Source organism: Budorcas taxicolor, chromosome 23, assembly GCF_023091745.1.
Source record: "Budorcas taxicolor isolate Tak-1 chromosome 23, Takin1.1, whole genome shotgun sequence".
In the NCBI taxonomy this organism is placed as follows: Eukaryota; Metazoa; Chordata; class Mammalia; order Artiodactyla; family Bovidae; genus Budorcas; species Budorcas taxicolor.
In genome coordinates, this window is record NC_068932.1 from 11115504 (window position 1) to 11136230 (window position 20727).

General features: G+C 41.5%; 1 protein-coding gene and 1 pseudogene across 1 annotated transcript; both read left to right on the forward strand.

Moving 5' to 3' along the window:
• Window positions 1-11829: 11829 nt before the first annotated feature.
• Window positions 11830-19715, forward strand: LOC128068060 (interferon-induced protein with tetratricopeptide repeats 1-like). The gene is made up of 2 exons (XM_052661210.1): window positions 11830-11834; window positions 18281-19715. The coding sequence occupies exons 1-2, from the start codon at window positions 11830-11832 to the stop codon at window positions 19713-19715; spliced, it is 1440 nt and encodes a 479-aa protein (XP_052517170.1).
• A 3-nt stretch (window positions 19716-19718) lies between these two features.
• LOC128068061 (eukaryotic translation initiation factor 4E-like) lies at window positions 19719-20727 on the forward strand (annotated as a pseudogene).

The following is a 20727-nucleotide window of genomic DNA, read 5'->3' on the forward strand; positions in this document are numbered from 1 at the left end:
CAGAAAAGCTCACTAGAGACCTAGCACCCAAGGCTTCTCACGGAGGTTGGCCACACAGGCACCATCTATCCAGTATGTACCCAAATTCCAGGCTCTCGGGAGGATAGCACAAAGTTGCCATAAACCATAGTGTGTGTACAGGTTCGGCACAGTGAAGCTGTTTGTATCAGAAAATAGTGTTGCCAGAAACCAGCTATCAAGTATCCTTTTCTAAAAACAGTCTCAAGCCTGTTAACTCTTTTCTGCCCAGACGTGTATCTCCAAGGAGATAGTTGAGTTGAAGTTCTTAGATCTTAATTTCAAATTCCCCAGGGAAGGGGCAGCCAGATGATCAAGACCTCCTCAGAGCTTATTAGAAATCTACATGAATGGGGAGTAGTTGGACAGACAACAACTAAGGTGCCATCACGAACATGAGCCTAGTCCCCAGCTCAAGCCCCAGCATGAACAAGTCTCTCTCCTTTTCATCACATACATTAGGAATTGGGCCCCACAGCAGAAGGTGAGCAGCTCACCATCACTTGCATTACCGCCTGAACCATCCTGCCCCCTCCATCCATGGAAAACTTTTCTTCCACTGGTCTCTGCTGCCAAAAGATTGAGGGCCACTGACATGCATTATAAATTTTGTGACAGAATGGTATTTGGGGATCTGGGAAATTTTTCTGTAATCATTCTCCAAAAGTCAAGGTATTCAGTAACTACAGACGATATACACACTGTTTAAATGCAGAGAAAACATATATGATTAAAAATGAAAATATTAATTGATTTGATAAAAATGGCATTTTTTGTTCAAAGCATAGAATGGGTGCTTTATGTTTAAGGTTTTGATGGGAAATGGAGTATTTCCTGCCATATCAGTAAACAAGTATGTCACAGTCATCAGTGATACCTGCCCTCAAAATGTAAATTTCTGAGCCCTCGGCACAATCGGGAAGGAGAACAATACCTGCCCAATATGGCAGCCAGCAGGCTGCAGCCACTCCCTATGGTGAGCACTGAGGAACTCAAGCTGTGAAAAAAAACACACAGGAAACTGGCCCCAGATAGCTGAGATGCGTATGAAAGGAGTAATTTCAGTGAGCCCAGACTCCTGCATCTTCCCATACATAGAGAAGCACTAAATTCCTTAACTTGAGCTATCTGAAAGTGAGAGTGTTAGTCCCTCAGTTGTGTCCGACTCTTTGTGACCCCATGGACTGCAGCCCACCAGGCTCCTCTAGCCATGGAATTCTCCAGGCAAAAATACTGGAGTTGGTTGCCATTTCCTTCTCCAGGGGATCTTCCCCATCCAGGGATTAAACCTGCACACTGCAGGGAGACCCTTTACCAACTGAATCACCAGGGAGCCTGATCTATCTGGTTTTCCTTAATTAACAATAACCTTTGATGTTCAGACTACTTGCCCCTTTGTTGCAAACTTCTATATAACCTGACTCCCCATCCCCGCCTCCTTGGAGCCGTTCTCTCAGGGTTACTTGAGATGCTGTCTCCCAGTCTTGACGTCCTAAAAATTCCTACCGAGTAAAACATAACTCTCAACTTTTAGGTTGTGATTATCTTTTAAGTTGACGCTGAAGACAAAGAGTTTAGAATCATATGTGTGATCTTTAATAAAAGAAGAGGCTCATGAGTCTGGCAGGAACTCTTGTATGTGATCCAACAGGTTAAGGGGCTGAGGCTTAGCCAGTTTTCTCAAGCAGAGATGAGGATCAGTGGGCCATCAGGCAACTGAAACTTTTCTGATGAACGAGGAAATTTTAGCTCTTCGTGAGTAAGAAACACTAGGAAACAAGAAAAAGGCACATGAAGGCAGCTTCATATTTGTAGAAGAACACAGACACTGCTGTATGCACCGTCTCTGCTGTGCTTTAGGAAGAGGACAGAGGTACTGCCCATTCCCTTGATGGGGGCAAAAAGGGCCAAAGAAAATGAAGTTTCCAAAGCAAGGCCTTTCAGCGTCAGGGCTACAAATACAGTTCCAGGTTATATTGTCAGGAATCGTAAGCTCTAAAGGATCATGAAATTTCCCCCAATAACCTCTTTTGTTACAGTGATAAGAAACTGAGGCCCAGAGGATGAGACCAAGTGGGTCACTACACAGCCTACTTGCACAGGCCACCTAGCTCTAGGTCCAGTCCTCATTCCACAGTGCTGCATATTCTAAGCTCCAGTACTGTTCCAATAGGCCACTTTGACCCCACAGGGAGGTAGCATGAAAGAACTGCAACTCACAGCGTCCCTCTCAGAGAGTTTAAAGTTTCTGTTTCATTTCCTTCAAATTGGCATCTCCCTGCCACATGCATCTCCTTTTTTGGTTACAATATTCCTGCAGTTGTTATAGGTCTTTTCCTCCCATCAGATCAATCAAATCTGACACTAACTCTGCATCTCTCAGATTCTCTGAATACCAACTGGTTGTCCAACAATTCTACTCTGTTCTAATGCTAACTACCTGGAGTTAGCATCAGTCCCCACAAGTCTGGGTAATCCAATTAGATTGTGCTCTTCAGTCACCACTTACAAGTAGTCGGACCCCAAGTTATTTTTACTTCTGTCTGACTTAGCTACACATTCCCATAAACCCTTGCTCAGTTTTGGTAATTCACTAGAACCCCTCACAGAAGCCAGGAAAGGGTTTTACTTATTACTGCCAGTTTGTTATAAAGGATGCGGCTCAGGAAAAGCCAAATGGAAAAGACGCACAGGTCAATGAGCGGGGGAGAGTGGCACGGAGATTGCACCCTCTCTCCTGGTATGCCCTCTTCCCACACTGCCTAATCTGAAGCCTCTCCAAACCCCACTGTGCAGGGATTTTCATGAACATTTACATTACACAGGCATGACTGATTATATATCACATCACTTATATGCGGAATCTACAAAATAGTACAGACGAACTTCTTTACAAAACCAACACACTACCAGACATAGAAAACAAACTGATGGTTACCAAAGGGGCAGGAGGGTGGGATAAATTGGGAATATGGGATTAACAGACACACATTACCACATAAACTAGATAAAAACAAGAATTTACTGTGCAGCTCAGGGACCTATAATTCAATATCTTGTAACAAACTATAATGGAAAAGAATTTTAAAAAGAATATAGCTATTTACATGGAAATATATATATATATATATATATATATATAATTGAATCAATTTGCTATATACCTGAAATTAACACAAATTGTAAATCAACTTTACTTCATTTAAAAAAAACAATATGCAGAGGCACATTTCTTTTTCTTTTTTTAAATTGTAGTTGATCCACAATGTTGTGCCCATGTCTTCTATACAGCACAGTGACGCAGTTATACGTATACATATACTTTTTTATATATTCTTTTCCATTATGGTTTATCATAGGATATTCAACATAGTTCCCTGTTCTATGCAGTAGGACTTAGTTGTCTATCCATTCTGAATGTAATATTTTGCATCTACCAACCCCCAAATCCCAGTCCATCCCTCTTCCTCTGCTCCCCCACCCTTGGCAACCACAGAGCTGTTCTCCCTGTCTGCGTGCTCGTTTCTGTTTTGTCGATAGGTTCATCTGGATTTCAGATTCCACATGTAACTGGTACCATATGGTATCTGCATCTCTCTTTCTGACTTACCTCACTTGGTATGATCGTCTCTAGTTGCACTAGTGCTGCTATAAATGGCATTATTTCACCCTTTCTTATGACTGAGTAGTATTCCATTGCATATGCATGCCACATTCTTATCCATTCATCTTTTGATGGACATTTAGGTTGCTTCCACGTTTTGGCTATTGTGAGTACTGCGGCTATGGCCACAGGGGTGTAAGTATCTTTTTGGATTATAGTTTTCCAGCTGTATTCCCAGGAGGGGGATTGCTGGACCATAGGGTGACTCTGTTTTTGAGTTTCCTAGGGCCTCCATACCGTCCTCCACGGTGGCTGTGCCAGCTTGCATTCCCACTAACAGTGCAGGAGGGCTCCCTTTTCCTCACATTGTCTCCAGCATTTGTCCTTTGCAGACGTTTTAATGACGGCCATTCCAAGTGGTGTGAGGTGGTACCTCGCTGTAGTTTTGATTTGCACTTCTCTAATAATTAGTGATATTGTGCATCTTTCATAAGAAGCACATTCTTAAAATGTCCTATTACAAAGCTTGCTTAGGAAGAGCAGCAGTGCTCTTAAAACAATGAATGGGAAAGCTGTCTTAATTCCAAAGGAGATAAAACTTGTGTAGCACTTTCTAATGCAGTGGCAATTTCCCAGGGGACACTTACAGACTGTTCACCAGAGAACACAGACCTGGGTCAGGAGGGGAAATAGGCATCGAACTAGTCTTAGATCCTTTCAGGCTATATTAATTAAATCCAAATGGTAAGAAGCAGCAGCTATTTTCAAAAATGGTCATTTTTCTGTTATTGATTTAAAGTCTAGGGGTAATTTTTTCACTATGAAATTTGCTTTTTACTAAATCAACTGTTCTCAACGTGCAGTCTCCTGATCAGGAGCATCAGCATCACCAAGGAACTTATTAAAAGCAGAGATTCTCAGGCCCTACCCTAGACCTACTGACTCAAACTCTGGAGTGGGGTCCATCAATCTGTGCTACAGGTCTTCCTGGTGATCACGAGAAGCCGGTTTACTAGATGTTAGAAAATACGAAATCTTATTGGAGTTGTGATGCCTTTGATACGACTCTCTCTTTCTTGGTTTGGTTAGAACTGGGAAACTGCAGAAAATATCTTCTGCTCAGAAGTGTTCTTGTCTACTAGAGTCCTCCCATCTGACATGGCAGTCCGTGGGAGAGGCAGGGCTTACAGTAAAACAGCACCTGCATCAGGATTCCTCTTCTAGTGCACATCTCTACCTTGTCTCAAGAGGAGGCTGCAAGGAGGGTCTGCAATGGAAGTCAGCACAGAAGTGTGCAGGTCCCTCTTTGTAATATAACAGATTGCTGGTCATGAAATGATATTAGTGATATCTGCATTGAGGGCTAACAGGAAGCAAGCCCTCCTCCTCCCCCAGGCCTTAACAAGGCCCCCAAGAGACTTTGCAGTGGGCCATAATTATGCTTGCAAACCTTCCTGATCTTAGGCAGACTGAACGGGCTCTGAACCATCCTGGAATGAATAAAACCCACATGAAAACACACGTGATCCCAGTGGAACAGGGATGGAGAAGCAGACTGAGCTCCTCCTTCCACTCACGGTCATGGATCTAAACAGCTGAAGGGAAAAGGATCTAGGGTAATCCTTGACAACTATCAGTAACATATTTCTGTCACATACACAGGGTCACCGCACACATGTATGCACTTACAACTTCATAATAATACTTTCAGTTCAGTTCAGTCGCTCAGTCGTTTCCAACTCTTTGCGACCACATGAACCGCAGCACGCCAGGCCTCCCTGTCCATCACCAACTCCCAGAGTTCATGCAAACTCATGTCCATTGAGTCGGTAATGCCATCCACCCATCTCATCCTCTGTCGTCCCCTTCTCCTCCTGCCTTCAATCTTTCACAGCATCAGGGTCTTTTCAAATGAGTCAGCTCTTCGCCTCAGGTGGCCAAAGTATTGGAGTTTCAGCTTCAACATCAGTCCTTCCAATGAACACCCAGGACTGATCTCCTTTAGGAAGGACTGGTTGGATCTCCTTGCAGTTCAAGGGACTCTCAAGAGTCTTCTCCCACACTGCAGTTCAAAAGCATCAATTCTTCCGCACTCAGCTTTCTTCATAGTCCAACTCTCACATCCATACATGACTACTGGAAAACCATAGCCTTGACTACACAGACCTTTGTTAACAAAGTAATGTCTGCTTTTTAATATGCTGTCTAGGTTGGTCATAACTTTCCTTCCAAGGACTAAGCATCTTTTAATTTCATGGCTGCAGTCACCATCTGCAGTGATTTTGGAGCCCCCACAAATAAAGTCTGCCATTGTTTCCACTGTTTCCCCATTTGCCATGAAGTGATAGGACTGGATGCCATGATCTTAGTTTTCTGAATGTTGAGCTTTAAGCCAACTTTTTCACTCTCCTCTTTCACTTTCATCAAGAGGATCTTTAGTTCCTCTTTACTTTCTGCCATAAGGGTGGTGTCATCTGCATATCTGAGGTTATTGATATTTCTCCCAGCAATCTTGATTCTAGTTTGTGTTTCTTCCAGCCCAGCGTTTCTCATGATGTACTCTGAATGTAAGTTAAATAAGCAGGGTGACAATACACAGCCTTGACGTACTCCTTTTCCTATTTGGAACCAGTCTGTTGTTGTCCATTTCTAACTGTTGCTTCCTGACCTGCATACAGGTTTCTCAAGAGGCAGGTGAGGTGGTCTGGTATTCCCATCTCTTTCAGAATTTTCCACAGTTTCTTGTGATCCACACAGTCAAAGGCTTTGGCATAGTCAATAAAGCAGAAATAGATGTTTTTCTGGAACTCTCTTGCTTTTTCCATGATCCAGCAGATGTTGGCTAGTTGATCTCTGGTTCCTCTGCCTTTTCTAAAACCATCTTGAACATCTGGAAGTTCACAGTTCATGTACTGTTGAAGTCTGTCTTGGAGAATTTTGAGCATTACTTTACTAGCGTGTGAGATGAGTGGAATTGTGCGGTAGTCTGAACATTCTTTGGCATTGCCTTTCTTTGAGATTGAAATGGAAACTGACCTTTTCCAGTCCTGTGGCCACTGCTGAGTTTTCCAAATTTGCTGGCATATTGAGTGCAGCACTTTGACAGCATCATCTTTTAGGATTTGAAATAGCTCAACTGGAATTCCATCACCTCCACTAGCTTTGTTCGTAGTGATGCTTTCTAAGGCCCATTTGACTTTAACAGGATGTCTAGGTGAGTGACCACACCATCATGATTATCTGGGTCTTGAAGATTTTTTCTGTACAGTTCTTCTGTGTATTCTTGCCACCTCTTCTGAATATCTTCTGCTTCTGTTAGGTCCATACCATTTCTGTCCTGTATTGAGCCCATCTTTGCATGAAATGTTCCCTTGGTAATCTCTAATTTTCTTGAGGAGATCTCTAGTCTTTCACATCCTATTGTTTTCCTCCATGTAATAATACTTACGTGACTATTAATAGTATACTGTGTGCACTCACTAAGAACAGGAGGCCTTTAAATTCTCTGCATTCTTATCTCAGACAGTGAGGAGACCTCTGTGATGACATTCTACTCCATAGTTTTCCCTGAGCATAAGGCAAGAACAGGTGAAAGATGACACATGTTGACGAATCACTATGTATAAGGGCAAGAATTCTCTTCTGGCAGGTTGGCAGGGCAGCCCTGTAAGGCAGATATGCATTTGAAGTTCTCTGTAGGGTCACTGAAGGCTGAAATTCAGATTCTATGTTTTTCGTATATTCTATGTTTTAATGGAGGTAAAAAAAAAAAAAAAACAACTCAGGCTTCCCTGGTGGCTCAGATGGTAAAGAATCAGACTGCAATACAGGAGACAAGGGCTCAGTCCCTAGGTCAGGAAGATCCCCTGGAGAAGGGAATGGCTACCCACTCTAGTATTCTTGCCTGGAGAATCCCATGGGTAGAGAAGCCTGGCAGGCTACAGTCCAGGGGGTCACAAAGAGTTGGACACAACAGGGCAACTAACACTTTTTCTTCATTTCAGAAAAACACAGAGGTAACTTATACAGCAGTAGAAGGCGTGAGGCAAGGAAGCCAAGGGAATATAAACCCTACCAAGAATTTTTTAAAAATACTGTGGGACAGGGCGGGGTTTATTTCTATAGGCCCATGGAATTAAAAGGTTGTCATGCTATCTTGATTTCTGAGAGCTGGAATTGACCAGTGGCAGAGGGTTAAGGCATCTGGGTGGGTCATTCAGATGACACCTAGAGAATACATAAGTAATACCATTTCAACTTTGTGGATACTAAACAGAGCAGATTTATTAGATCTAGACAAAAGAAAACTACTGGAGCAGGAATACCATCTTTTCCTTGTAAACAAGGTCTGACTAAGTTAAAACAATACATATGCTGAAATGTTTTATCAATTAATCGTACTGATTATCTTCTTACACAACAACAACAACAAAGTAAGATAAACTGATGGGTAGATCCAGAAGTTGATAGCTGAATATGTGACAAAGCAAACACAGTAAAACGTTAACTGTAGAATCTAGGTGGTGAGTACATTAGCATTTGTTGGAAAATTCTCTGAACTCTATATTTAATGATGTTCATAATAAAATGTTAGGATAAAAAAGTTAAAAAAAAAGAAGTATTTAAAGTAAATCAAAACAAGGAAAATGAACATATATATACATACACACACACACACACACACACACACACACACACGGGATAAAGGCCAAAACCACATAGAGAAGTATTCCAAGTGATTTTTTTTTAACACATTGTAATTCAACTTTTTGAAAGGATATATCTTGTGGACAGAAGAACAGCAAATAAGCAGTCATTTTGAATTGCTTTGTTATTCTGAGACTTCTTAGTGTATTGTGGAATAGAACATATGTACACTGATATCACTTAGAAACGAGACAGTAAATTCAGGAGAAAAGAAACAGAGATGTAGGATCAATTAGGTTAAGTAAAATTTTGGTAAATTTGAATTTGTAAGATGAAATCACAACATATTTTATCTTTAAAATATATACGGGGCTTTCCGGGTAGTTCAAATGGTAAAGAATCTGTGGGAAACCTGGGTTTGATCCCTGGGTTAGGAAGATCACCCGGAGAAGGGAATGACAACCCACTCCAATATCTTGCCTGGAGAATTCCATGGACAGAGGAGCCTGGCGGGCTATAGTCCATGGGGTCACAAAGAGTCGGACATGACTGACTGACTAACTTTCAAATTCTTAACAAAGGATACTGAGCTAGGCTTCTAACAGACCCCCATGTAGTTTTCTGAGACTTCCCAAAGCAACTTTCAGGAGCATCGCCCACGACTGTACCTCCCTCTTTAAAATATACACACAGTACCAATATCATTTTCCTGGTTTTGATACTGCACTACAGTTACACAAGATGCTGCTATTGGTGGTGGTGGGATGGGGGGTGGTCAGGGGCTGGTGGCTCAAGATTCTCCCTACAACTCCCTGTGAGTCTATTTCAAGAGAAGCCTGAAATGTAAAGAAGGAAATGGTGCAGGCTCAGTTTGTACTTGACTGTGTTGCAACAAGCCAAACTGAGGGTCACGGTGGGCTGAATGGGCCCCTGAAAACCCATGAGAAGTATGTGAAAATCATCAGAACATTCACAACAAAAGACTTCTGATGTCTCTGAGTTCTTCACCATGGATGTGAGGGGAAGTATTCAGAAATAATCTCAAAAGCCAGGAACATACTCTTTTTGCTGGTTTATCACATTATATAAGTTTTACACATACAACACTATATTTCAACTTCTGTACACACTACAGTGCACTAACCACCAAATGTTTAGTTTCCACCTGTCACCACAGAGTTGCCCCCCTTAACCATGTTGCCCTCTCCCATCCGTTTCCCTCTAGTAGAGATCAAAACATAGAGAATCCCATTCTTCTTCCATGCCATCCTGCGAATCAGGAGGAAACTGAGGACTTCGTTGCCCACTGTGCAGGTGCGGAAACCAGGCAGAGAGGCACGAAGGGGCTGAACCTGGGCCTCACAGAAGGGAAGGAGGCTCAGGGACTGAGGCCCACATCACTCCGCCGGAGAATTTCCATCATACAATAGAAAACAGGGCCTTGTTCTAGCCCAGGTGTACATCAAAATCACCTGGGCGTTTCCTTTTAATTCTGAGATGGGGAGGGGGGCATTCCCAGGGATGTATTCAATTGGTCCCAGGTGGGGCCAAATTAGCATTATTCTGAAGCCTCCCTAGATGACTCTGGTGTGCTATGATGATTGAAATTCAATAATCTATTCCCAATCACTTTTGCATCAGTTGAGGAAACTGAGGCTCATAGAGATGAAGTACTTTATCACAGCTGGCCAGTCACTCAGGGAGCCACTCCTGGGAATGGACTTCTGTAAGTCTCATTTTCTCCACTTCTTGTTTTCTGTTACTAGCTGTAAGTGCTCTCCTGGACACACACACAGAGAGACATTTTGGGGGCTGTTTTCTTCTCTACTGCTCTGTCTTGTGTTGCTCGAAGGTCTATTTATTCCACAGAGACACCGGGCAAGATTCCGAATATCTATTCAGTCCAAGCCACAGTCCCATAGACCCAGGACTGCTGCCAAATTCATGGCAACGGCGCGATAAATGTTTCGTGTGCTTCTCTGCATTCTATCTAGTGCATTGGAAAATTACAAACCCAACTGTTTTTCTTCACAAGAATTCCAAAGACACCTCACTCCCCTGCAAAGAGAGGTTGGCTCTCTAATTAATTTATCTTGGCATCTGCTTATCACCTGAACATTTATTAGAATACAACTTATTCAGAAATGTTTATTTGTGTAGCACTTTCTAACTAGTTCAGGATGACATGGCAGATGAGCTGGGTAGGAGGGATTAAGCAGGAATGGTTTAGATTTGGCAGTGTGTGTAAGTGTTTCTAAGAGGAACACATTCTTAGAGCTCCTCCTTTTCCGATTCTTATTTAAAAGAAAGAATATAGGTGTTTTTTTTTTTTAAGAAAGCAGTATTTAAATTTGATGACAGAAAATACCACTACTACTACTACTACTACTACTACTATTACCATCATCATCAATAGTCACCTTTTATTTGCAAGCTTTTATGCGCCAAGTAGTTGCTAAGTACTGGACTAACCAAAAATTCATTCGGGTTTTTCCATTATATCAGCACTTACTCTTCTCAACCTCTTACCACAAGCACCATGACTATATAAGATTACACAGGCCAGGTTGAGGCAGGCCAAAAGTGGATGCCATGGGCACCAAGAGGATAATACTCTTACACAGATATGATAACCATGTCTAGTGAATACGAACACTTTAGATGGCTACAATAGAGAGCATTACAAATAAGGAAATATTTTCATTCAGGCCCAACATGTTTTATTTGAAGTCTCAAGATTCTAGCAGATTTTCTTGGTTCCCATGAATAAAGAAGTTTTAGGACTCTTTTTTTAATCACTGATCATTCTCCAGAAAGAAGGGTATGCAAAGGCACAAAATAATTAGTAAGACTGATCTCTCAGAGAATAGAGACAAATTTGAGTTAACGCTCCGGTTTACTGACTTGCAGACTTTCATACCATATAAAGAACAATGTCTGTTTCCAGATGAGCAAACAAAGGCACAGATTGAGGGCATGACACTGGCAAGTTCACAGAGCCGATTTTCACAGGACTCCCTGGCTATAGGTTCAGTGGACTCTACATTACTGGCATCTCCTAGTTTCTGGGTTTCTAAAAGGCCCTACAAATTCTGAGAGAGGAATTTGCTGTCGTTCAGTTGCTCAGTCATGTCTGACTCTTTGAGACCCCATCAACTATAGACAGCACCCCAGGCTTCCCTGTCCTTCACCATCTGCAGGAGCTTGCTCCCAGAGCTTGCTAATTCCCGAAGAGATGAATCGGCACATCAAAAAACCTGCTTTCCACCAGCCTTTTCTCAATCCATTTTCAAAACAGAACAAAGGAAGCATTAGCTGTTTAAGTTTCATTTTCTGCAATTCTGCCCACTTCAATTTCACTTTCTACTTTCGGTTTCCAACTTATCGTTGCAAAACCACACCCACACGTTACATCATTAGTTGCTGTTCATCTCCCTTATATAGCCCTGACCTGGGGCATAAATTTATCTGAAAATCCCTAAGAGGGACAGAACCGACCTCAGAAAAGACCACCCAGCTAGACAAGACACTGTAGAACTGCTGCCTAATTCACAGCAACCATGAGGTAAGCATTTCTCTGCTTCTCTGCCTTTCTGTATAACGTTTCTGGAAAAAATTTTAACCATACTATATCAACAGACTTAGTCTCAGTGATGCCATTTCCTTATTTTTCTATCTGACCAACTGTCTCGGACTGAATGTATACCTGAGTGTGCACTCAGACACATGCACATTCGTACATGCCCATAAACTGTTTGATCAGTTCATTTTCCTTTTTTGCTAGCATCTTCCCGAGGAATTTGCTAAAACCAAAAGAAAGGGAGGGAAACAAGAAGGGTGGAAGGGAGAAAACAATCCCAGTCTCTGAAACAATTTTCCACCAATCTCATTTCTGTCTGACCTAGAGGGGGAATGGACAGTTCATCTGGATACAGATGTTGCTTTCTGGCTCCTCGACAGGAGGAAGAAACTAGAATGCACACAGCTGGGTGAGCCACAGCAGTGGGGTCTCTCAGCTATCTTGAGAGAAATATTGTGGTGGATGAGGGAGAGATGCTCACTGCTGAGAGAACAAGACTTTTCTCTGCTGGCATCTGGTCTCATTTCTGCACTGCCGGGTTCCAGTCAGGCTTTGTCAGTTTAGCCTAGTCTAGTCAGATTAGCAGGTTAACTGTCCTCTGGGGAAGCCAGGTGGCCTGCCGATCCTTGACAGCCTCCTGTCCACAGGACTTGGCTAGAGTTCTGTGCCTGGGAACTCCCACATCTTCCTTAGCTAAAGGGCCTAATGTAAACTGTATTATCTAAACTGAATCTTGGTTCAAAGAACCTTGGATCTTATCAGATCAAAAAAACATTAATATTGGCCTGCAAATTCGCCCTCAGTGTTCTAGTGTACAAAACGTTGAAGGGGCATCAGTTTCAGAAGATGCATAATTACAGACCTATTGTCAACCCTTCTCCCCTCCTTCGGCTCACAGACAAATAAGACTGGATTATCACCGATAAGAAAATAATAACAACAGTAACAAAAACCATCATCATAATAATAGAAAAGTAGATATGTCCTGGATGCTTATCAAGTGCCAGCCTGACTTCCAAAGTATTATGTAAATTATTACATTTACATTATTACATTTACAAAAGAAACTTATGAGGCAAGTACTCCTATTATACTTATTTTTGCCAACAATGAATTTTAAATTAAAAAGCTAAGACTACACAGATAATATGTGATAGAGCTAGACATGAACCAGAGTCTCTATTCAATGATACCTTATTTAATCTTTAAACTGATGTTTCTTAAAAGTTACCAATGGAGGTTCATGAGATCATTTCAGATGGCATAGTAATTAACTTTTATATTTTAAAGTAAGATCCCCTAGAGGAGGGTATGGCAACCCACCCCAGTATTTTTGCCTGGAAAATCCCATGGACAGAGCCTGGTGGGCTATAGTCCATGGGGTTGCAAAGAGTCAGACACAACTGAAGCAACTTAGCATGCACACATACATATTTACATATATAATTTGCAGAATTTCTACTCAGGCTAGTAACATGAATTTTTATAGTGATAAATACATGTTTGATACATGTATGATAAAATACACGTATGATAAAATTTACCATTTTAACTATTTTCAGTTCAGTTGAGTTCAGTCGTTCAGTCGTGTCTGACTCTTTGCGACCCCAAGGACTGCAGCATGCCAGGCTTCCCTGTCCATCACCAACTCCTGGAGCTTGTTCAAACTCATGGCCATCAAGTCGGTGATGCCATCCAACCATCTCATCCTCTGTCATCCCCTTCTCCTCCTGCCCTCAATCTTTCTCAGCATCAGGGTCTTTTCCAATGAGTCAGTTCTCCGCATCAGGTGGCCAAAGTATTGGAGTTTCAGCTTCAGCATCAGTCCTTCCAATGAATATTCAGGACTGGTTTGATCTCCTTGCAGTCCAAGGGACTCTAAAGAGTCTTCTCCAACACCACAGTTCAAAAGCGTCAATTCTTTGGCGCTCAGCTTTCTTTATAGTCCAGCTCTCACATCCATACATGACTACTAGAAAAACCATAGCTTTAACTATTTTAAGTATACAATTTTGTAGTATTTAGTACAACAATGTAGTGCAACCATCACCACTATCTAGTTTAAGAAAATTTCGTCACTCTGAGCAGTCACTCACCTCTCAGCCTTCACTCCAAGACCTGGTAACCATTAATCTGCTTTCTGTCTCTATAGATTTGTCTATTGTGGATATTTCATATATATGGAAGCATACAACACACAGCCTTCTGTGACTGACTTAGTTAACTTAACATAATGCCTTCAAGGTTCATCCATACTGATGCATGTTTTAGAATGCACTTCCATTTTAAAGCTGAATAATATTCCATTGTATGCACTGACTACATTTTGTTTATCCATTCATCCACTGGAGAACACTTGGGATTCTCCCACCTTTTGACTACTGTGAATAATGCTGCTATGAATATAAGTATACAAATATCTATTCAAGTCTTTGCTTTCATTTATTTTGGGTATCTACCAGAAGTGGAATTGATGAATTATATGATAATTCTATATTTAATTTTTTGAGGAATCATCATTTTCCACAGCAGCTGCCCGATTTTATATTCTCCCTAGCAATGCACAAGGGTTCTAATTTCTCCACATCCTTGACAACATTTGATATTTTCTATGTTTTTGGTAAATAGCCATCCTAATGGATGTGTAGAGGTATTTTATTATGGTTTTGATTCACATTTCATTAATGATTGGTGATGTTGAACATCTTTGCATGTACTTACTGGCCATCTGTATATTTTCTTTAGGGAAATGTCTATTCAAGTCCTTTGCCCATTCTTTTAATCAGTTATTTGTTTTTCTGTTATTGAGTTATAGGAGCTGCTTATTAGTCTAAATATTAATCCCTTATCAGGTACATGATTTGCAAACATTTTCTCCCATTCTGTGGGATATCTTTTCACTCTATTGATACTGCCCTTTGATGCACAAAACTTTTTAGTTTTGCTAAAGCTCAATTTGTTTATTTTTACTTTTGTTACCTTTGTTTTTAGCATATCCAAGAAACTGTTGCTAAATCCAATGTCATGGAGTTTTTCCCTGTTTTGTTTCTAGATTTTTATAGCTTTAGGTGTTACATTTAGATCTTTGACACATTTTGAATTCATTTTTTGTATATAGTATAAGGAAGGGGTCCAACTTCAATCTTTTGTATATGGATATTCCTCTTTTCTGCATATATCCCAGACTGAGTGCTGGAGAAACCAGAAACCTAGAAATGCCAGTAGGCGTGAATAGAAAAGTCCCATGAAAAACCTGCTCTCTCTAGCCAAAGGGCCCAGAAAGGAGACAGTCTAGCAAAACAAAAAATTTATAAACAACCACTACTCCAGCCAAATACCACAGGAAAAGTCAAACAAAAACTAAGGCCCCATTCCAAACTCTGCTAGTAAAGGCTGAGTGGGTAGCCCAGACTTCTATTCTCACCAGGCTATGAGCTAGGCATCTGGACTCTTCCTCTCCCTCGCCAATGGATGATGCCAGAGAAGGCCGAATGGAATGCAAAGATTTTCATCCCCACCTGGGTAGCAACAAGGGTCCCTCTCTTTGCAGTGGGGGAGTGAAGACCATAAAGGCAATGTAGATATCAGTCCCCACCTGGTGGTAATGAGGTGCCTTCCCACTGCCCACTGAGATGGCAACAGAGAGGGCTAGTGGAGTTTAGGATTTTCACCACCATAAAGAGGTAATAAGGCCACTCTCCCCAACTCACCTCACACATACGTGTACTTAAGTGTAAACCTAACATAACATGCATAGGACTTGAATGCCCAAAACTACAAATGCTGATGAAAGAAATCAAAGAATAGCTACATAAATAGACACAGCATGTTCATGGATTAGAAGAGTCAGCATAGTACTGCTACTGCTAAGTCATTTCAGTCATGTCCAACTCTGTGCGACCCCATAGACGGCAGCCCACCAGGCTCCCCCATCCCTGGGATTCTCCAGACAAGAACACTGGAGTGGGTTGCCATTTCCTTCTCCAATGCATGAAAGTGAAAAGTGAAAGGGAAGTCGCTCAGTCGTATCCGACTCTTAGCGACCCCATGGACTGCAGCCTAACAGGCTCCTCCATCCATGGGATTTTTAGCTACATAAATAGATACAGCATGTTCATGGATTAGAAGATTCAGCATAGTAAAAATGTCTATTTTCCACAGTTGACAAAAACCTTCCTATCAAACTCCAGCAAGACTTTTATAGACTCAGGAAATATTAATCAAAAATTTATATGGAAATGCAAAGGAACTAGAAAAACAATTTTGAAAAAAAGAAGAATAGAGAGGAATCACCCTACCCAATTTTCAGACTGTTTGTATACTGTAAGCAAGATGGTTGGTATTGGTGGAACAATAAACACAGAGATCAGTGGAATGGAATAAGGAAACCAGAAATAATCCCACACAAGCATAGCCAACTGATTTTTGACAAAGTTGCAAATTCAAGTAAATGGAGGATGAACAGGTTTCAGCCAATGATGCTGGAACAACTGGGTATCCACAGGCTGAAAAATGAGCCACTGATCTAATCTCCATACATTACGCAAAAGCAACTCAAAATGGATCACAGATTTAAATGTAAAATGATCGAACTTGTAGAAGAAAACACAGGAGAAAACCTTCAGGACTTAGGGCCTGGTGAAGAGTTCCTAGACATGACACCAAACACATGATCCATTAAGAGAAAAAAAAATCAATAAATTATACCTCATCAAAAGTAGAAACTTTGGGGACTTCCCTGATGGTCCAGTGGTTAAGACTCTGCACTTTCAATTGAGAGAGTAGCATTGAAACATATACATTACCATATGTAAAACAGATAGTGGGAATCTGCTGTATGACTAGGGAGCTCAGACCCAGACAACCGAGAGGGGTGGCATGCAGTGGGAGATGCAAGGTTCAGGAGGGAGGGGACACTATATGCCTATGGCTGATTTATGTTGACATACAGCAGAAACCAATATAATATTGTAAAGCAATTTTTTCTTTAATTAAAAATAATTTTTAATTAATTAATTTGGCTGCTAGGTCTTGGTTGTTTTCTGAGAGATCTTTAGTTGTGCAAACCACATGTGGGATCTAGTTCCCTGACCAGTGATTAAGCCCAGGCCCCCTACATTGGGAGCTCAGAGTCTTAGCCACTGGAGCACCAGGAAAGTCTCAAAAATAGTTTAAAAAAAAAAAAAAGGATGGAAAAAAACCTAGATGGCCAGTTGGAATATGCTATATAATGCAAGGAGCTCAACTCTGGTACTCTATAACAACCTAGAGGGGTGGGGCGGGAGGTGGGAGGGAAGCTCAAGAGAGAGGGGACATATGTACACCCATGGCTGATTCATGTTGATGTATGGCAGAAACCAATACAATATTATAAAGCAATTATCATCCAATTAAAAATAAATAATAATTTTTTTAAAAAAGGAAAAAAAAAATATTCTGTGTTTCCAAAGAAGGAGATATGGGTTTGATCCCTGGTCAGGAAACCAAGAGCCCACATGCTGTTTCTCAGGACCAGAAAAAATTTTTTTTTAAAGTAAAAACTTTTGCTCTTCAAGTGAAAGTGAAGTCGCTCAGTCGTGTCCAACTCTTAGCGACCCCATGGACTGCAGCCCACCAGGCTCCTCCGTCCATGGGATTTTCCAGGCAAGAGTACTGGAGTGGACTGCCATTCCCTTCTCCGGGGGATCTTCCCAACCCAGGGGCTGAACCTGGGTCTCCAGCATTGCAAGCGAATTCTTTACCGTTTGAGCCACCAGGGAAGCATACATTCCTAGTAGGAATGAAAAATGAACAGTGTGCATATTGTACCACGGCCAGTTTCCTAATTTTGACGTTGTACTATAGTTGGATAAAATATAATCTTTGGGAGAACTGCCTTATGTACTATCTTTGCAAATTTCTGTGAATATATGTAAATAAATATTTCCCACAAATAAATCCAACTAAAATAAATGGGTCAAATATGATCCCATTTTAGATAGTCTTATTTGCTACACAATCTGTAGACTAAGGTCCTGATGTCAATAATATTTCCTAAGGCTTTGCGTTTCTTACTGGTCTCTACCTTAAATACAGCAATAGGAAAACAGAAAACTCTTATATAGCATGAAATATGCATGCTCTGAGTGTTTTACATAGATAGGCTTATTAATTCTCACCAAATCCAGTGTGATAAGTTTATCTTCTGTGCTTTACAAAGGAGGTTCTGAAGCACAGAGAAGTTTCATGGCTAGAAAATGCTGGAGTCAGTGTATGGAGCCAAGCAAGCTGCATTCAGAGGCCACATGGATCTTAGAAATACAGGAACTCGAGGAAGATCAAAGCAGGCATGCCCTTTCCAAGGCTAGGCTCTAAATAGGAAGTGTTTTACCTGGCTTATTTCTATTGGCTGTTTGTCACCGAACAAAGAAAATCTGCTTTTGTTTTTACAGTTATAATGCTGATGAGGATCAGATCAAGGATAAGCTGCAACAGTTGAGATGTCACTTTACATGGGAGTTGATCATTGAAGAGACAGAAATACCGGATTTAGAAAACAGGGTCTTGGAGGAGATTATGTTCCTGGACATCAAATACAACGTGGGAATATACAACTTACTGGCCTATGTGAAGCACCTGAAAGGCCAGAATGAAGAAGCCCTGAAGAGTTTACAAAAAGCTGAAGACTTAACCCAGCCAGAACAGGCCAACCAATCAGAAGTGAGAAGTCTGGTTACCTGGGGCAACTACGCCTGGTTGTATTACCATATGGGCCAACAGGCAAAAGCCCAGATTTACCTGGACAAGGTGAAGAACACTTGCAGGAACCTTGGGAAGTCTTCCAGCTATAGAATGGAGTGTCCTCAGATGGACTGTGAGGAAGGATGGGCCTTGCTGAAATGTGGAGGAAAGAATTATGAACGGGCCAAAGTCTGCTTTGAAAAGGCTCTGGAAGAGGACCCTGAAAACCCTGAATTCATCACTGGGTATGCGATCGTCATCTATCGCCTGGAGGGCTTTAACAAAGGACCACAGAGTGGTGCGGAATTCTGTCTGAACCTCCTGAAACAGGCTGTCAGGCTAAATCCAAACGATGCGTACATTAAGGCTCTTCTCGGCCTGAAGCTTCAAGATGTAGAGCAAGAAGCTGAAGGAGAAAAGTACATCAAAGAAGCACTGACCAATGAGTCCTCTAAGACTTATGTCTTTCGGTATGCTGCCAAGTTTTACCGAAGAAAAGGCGCTCTGGATGAAGCTCTTCGGCTCTCAAAATTGGCCTTGGCGGAAACCCCCTCCTCTGCTTTCCAGCATCACCAGACAGGGCTTTGCTACAAGTCACAAATAATCCAAATAAAGAAAACTGCAAACTGTCAGCCTAAAGGACAGGATAAAGAAAACATCAACAGAATGGTATTATTAGCCTTACAACATTTCGAACGTGCTGTGCAACTAAAGCCCACATTTGAGTACGCTTACACAAGCCTGGCAGAAATGTACGCAGAAGCGGGTGAGCACAGAAAAGCTGATGATACTTTTCAAAAAGCGTTCAGCTTGAAATCACTCGACAAAGATATGCTGCAACACATACATTTCCACTACGGCCGATTTCTGGAACTTCACAAAAAATCTGAAGTTGATGCAATTAGCCATTATTTAAAAGCAATAAAAATAGAAAGCACTTCAATAGATAGGGATAAAAGCATCAATTATTTGACAAAATTGGCTTCAAAGAAACTCCGGAAAAATCCATCAGATATAGAAAGCTTGAGTATCCTTGGGTTAATCCACAAAGTAAAAGGAGAAATGAATGAAGCCCTGGAGTATTATGAGCGGGCCCTGAGGCTGGCTCCTGACTTGGAGAACTCTGCTGTGACCCCCAGGCACTGAAATATGGGCTGCTGTCCCAACATACTAACCATCTTTTCTGCTTGTGACTTTCAGAAACACATTATGTAGCTCACCACAGTGATGTCATCTTTGAACAGTTACTCAAACCTGATAAAACATTAGCTGTATTCAGAAAATAGTCAAACAGCCTTCAGGAGTGGTTGTGAGACGGCAACTGTGGAACCAGAAACCACCCCTATTCCCAATCCCCTGCCTACAGAAGAAGAGAAAACAGAATCTAATCAGGAGGTTGCTAACCCAGAACACTATTAAATAAACAACCTTTACAGAATGGGCACTCTGGTTTTTAAAAATGATAAAAGCAAAACCTTTGATTGATCTCTAAGTTCGACACTGTTGAGAACTTTTGGGCTCTGTACAACCAAAACCAGTTATCTAGTAATTTCATGTCTGGCTGTGACTACTCACTTTTTAAGGATGGTATTGAGCCTATGTGGGAAGATGAGAAAAACAAATGAGGAGGACAATGGCTAATTACACTGAACAAACAGCAGAGATGAAGTGACCTCGATGTTTTTTGGCTAGAGATACTGCTGTGCCTTACTGGAGAATCTTTTGATGACTACAATGATGATGTATGTGGAGCTGTTGTTAATGTTAGAGCTAAAGGTGACAAGACATGGACACGAGTTTGAGTAAACTCTGCAAGTTGGTGATGGACAGGGAGGCCTGGTGTGCTGCAGTCCATGGTGTTGCAAACAGTCGGACCTGACTAAGCGACTTAACTGAACTGAAAGGTGATGAAATAGCAATATGGACTACTGAATGTGAAAACAGCGAAACTGTTACACATATAGGCAGGGTATACAAGGAAAAGTTAGGACTTCCTCCAAAGATAGTGACTGGTTATCAGTCCCATGCAGACACAGCTACTAAGAGCAGCTCCACCACTAAAAACAGGTTTGTTGTTTCCCATAGGCAACTGCCTCAAGCAATCAAGATTTGGGAGCTGAAGGAAAGCCTCTTCAAAAGCAGGATGGACTGCATTTAA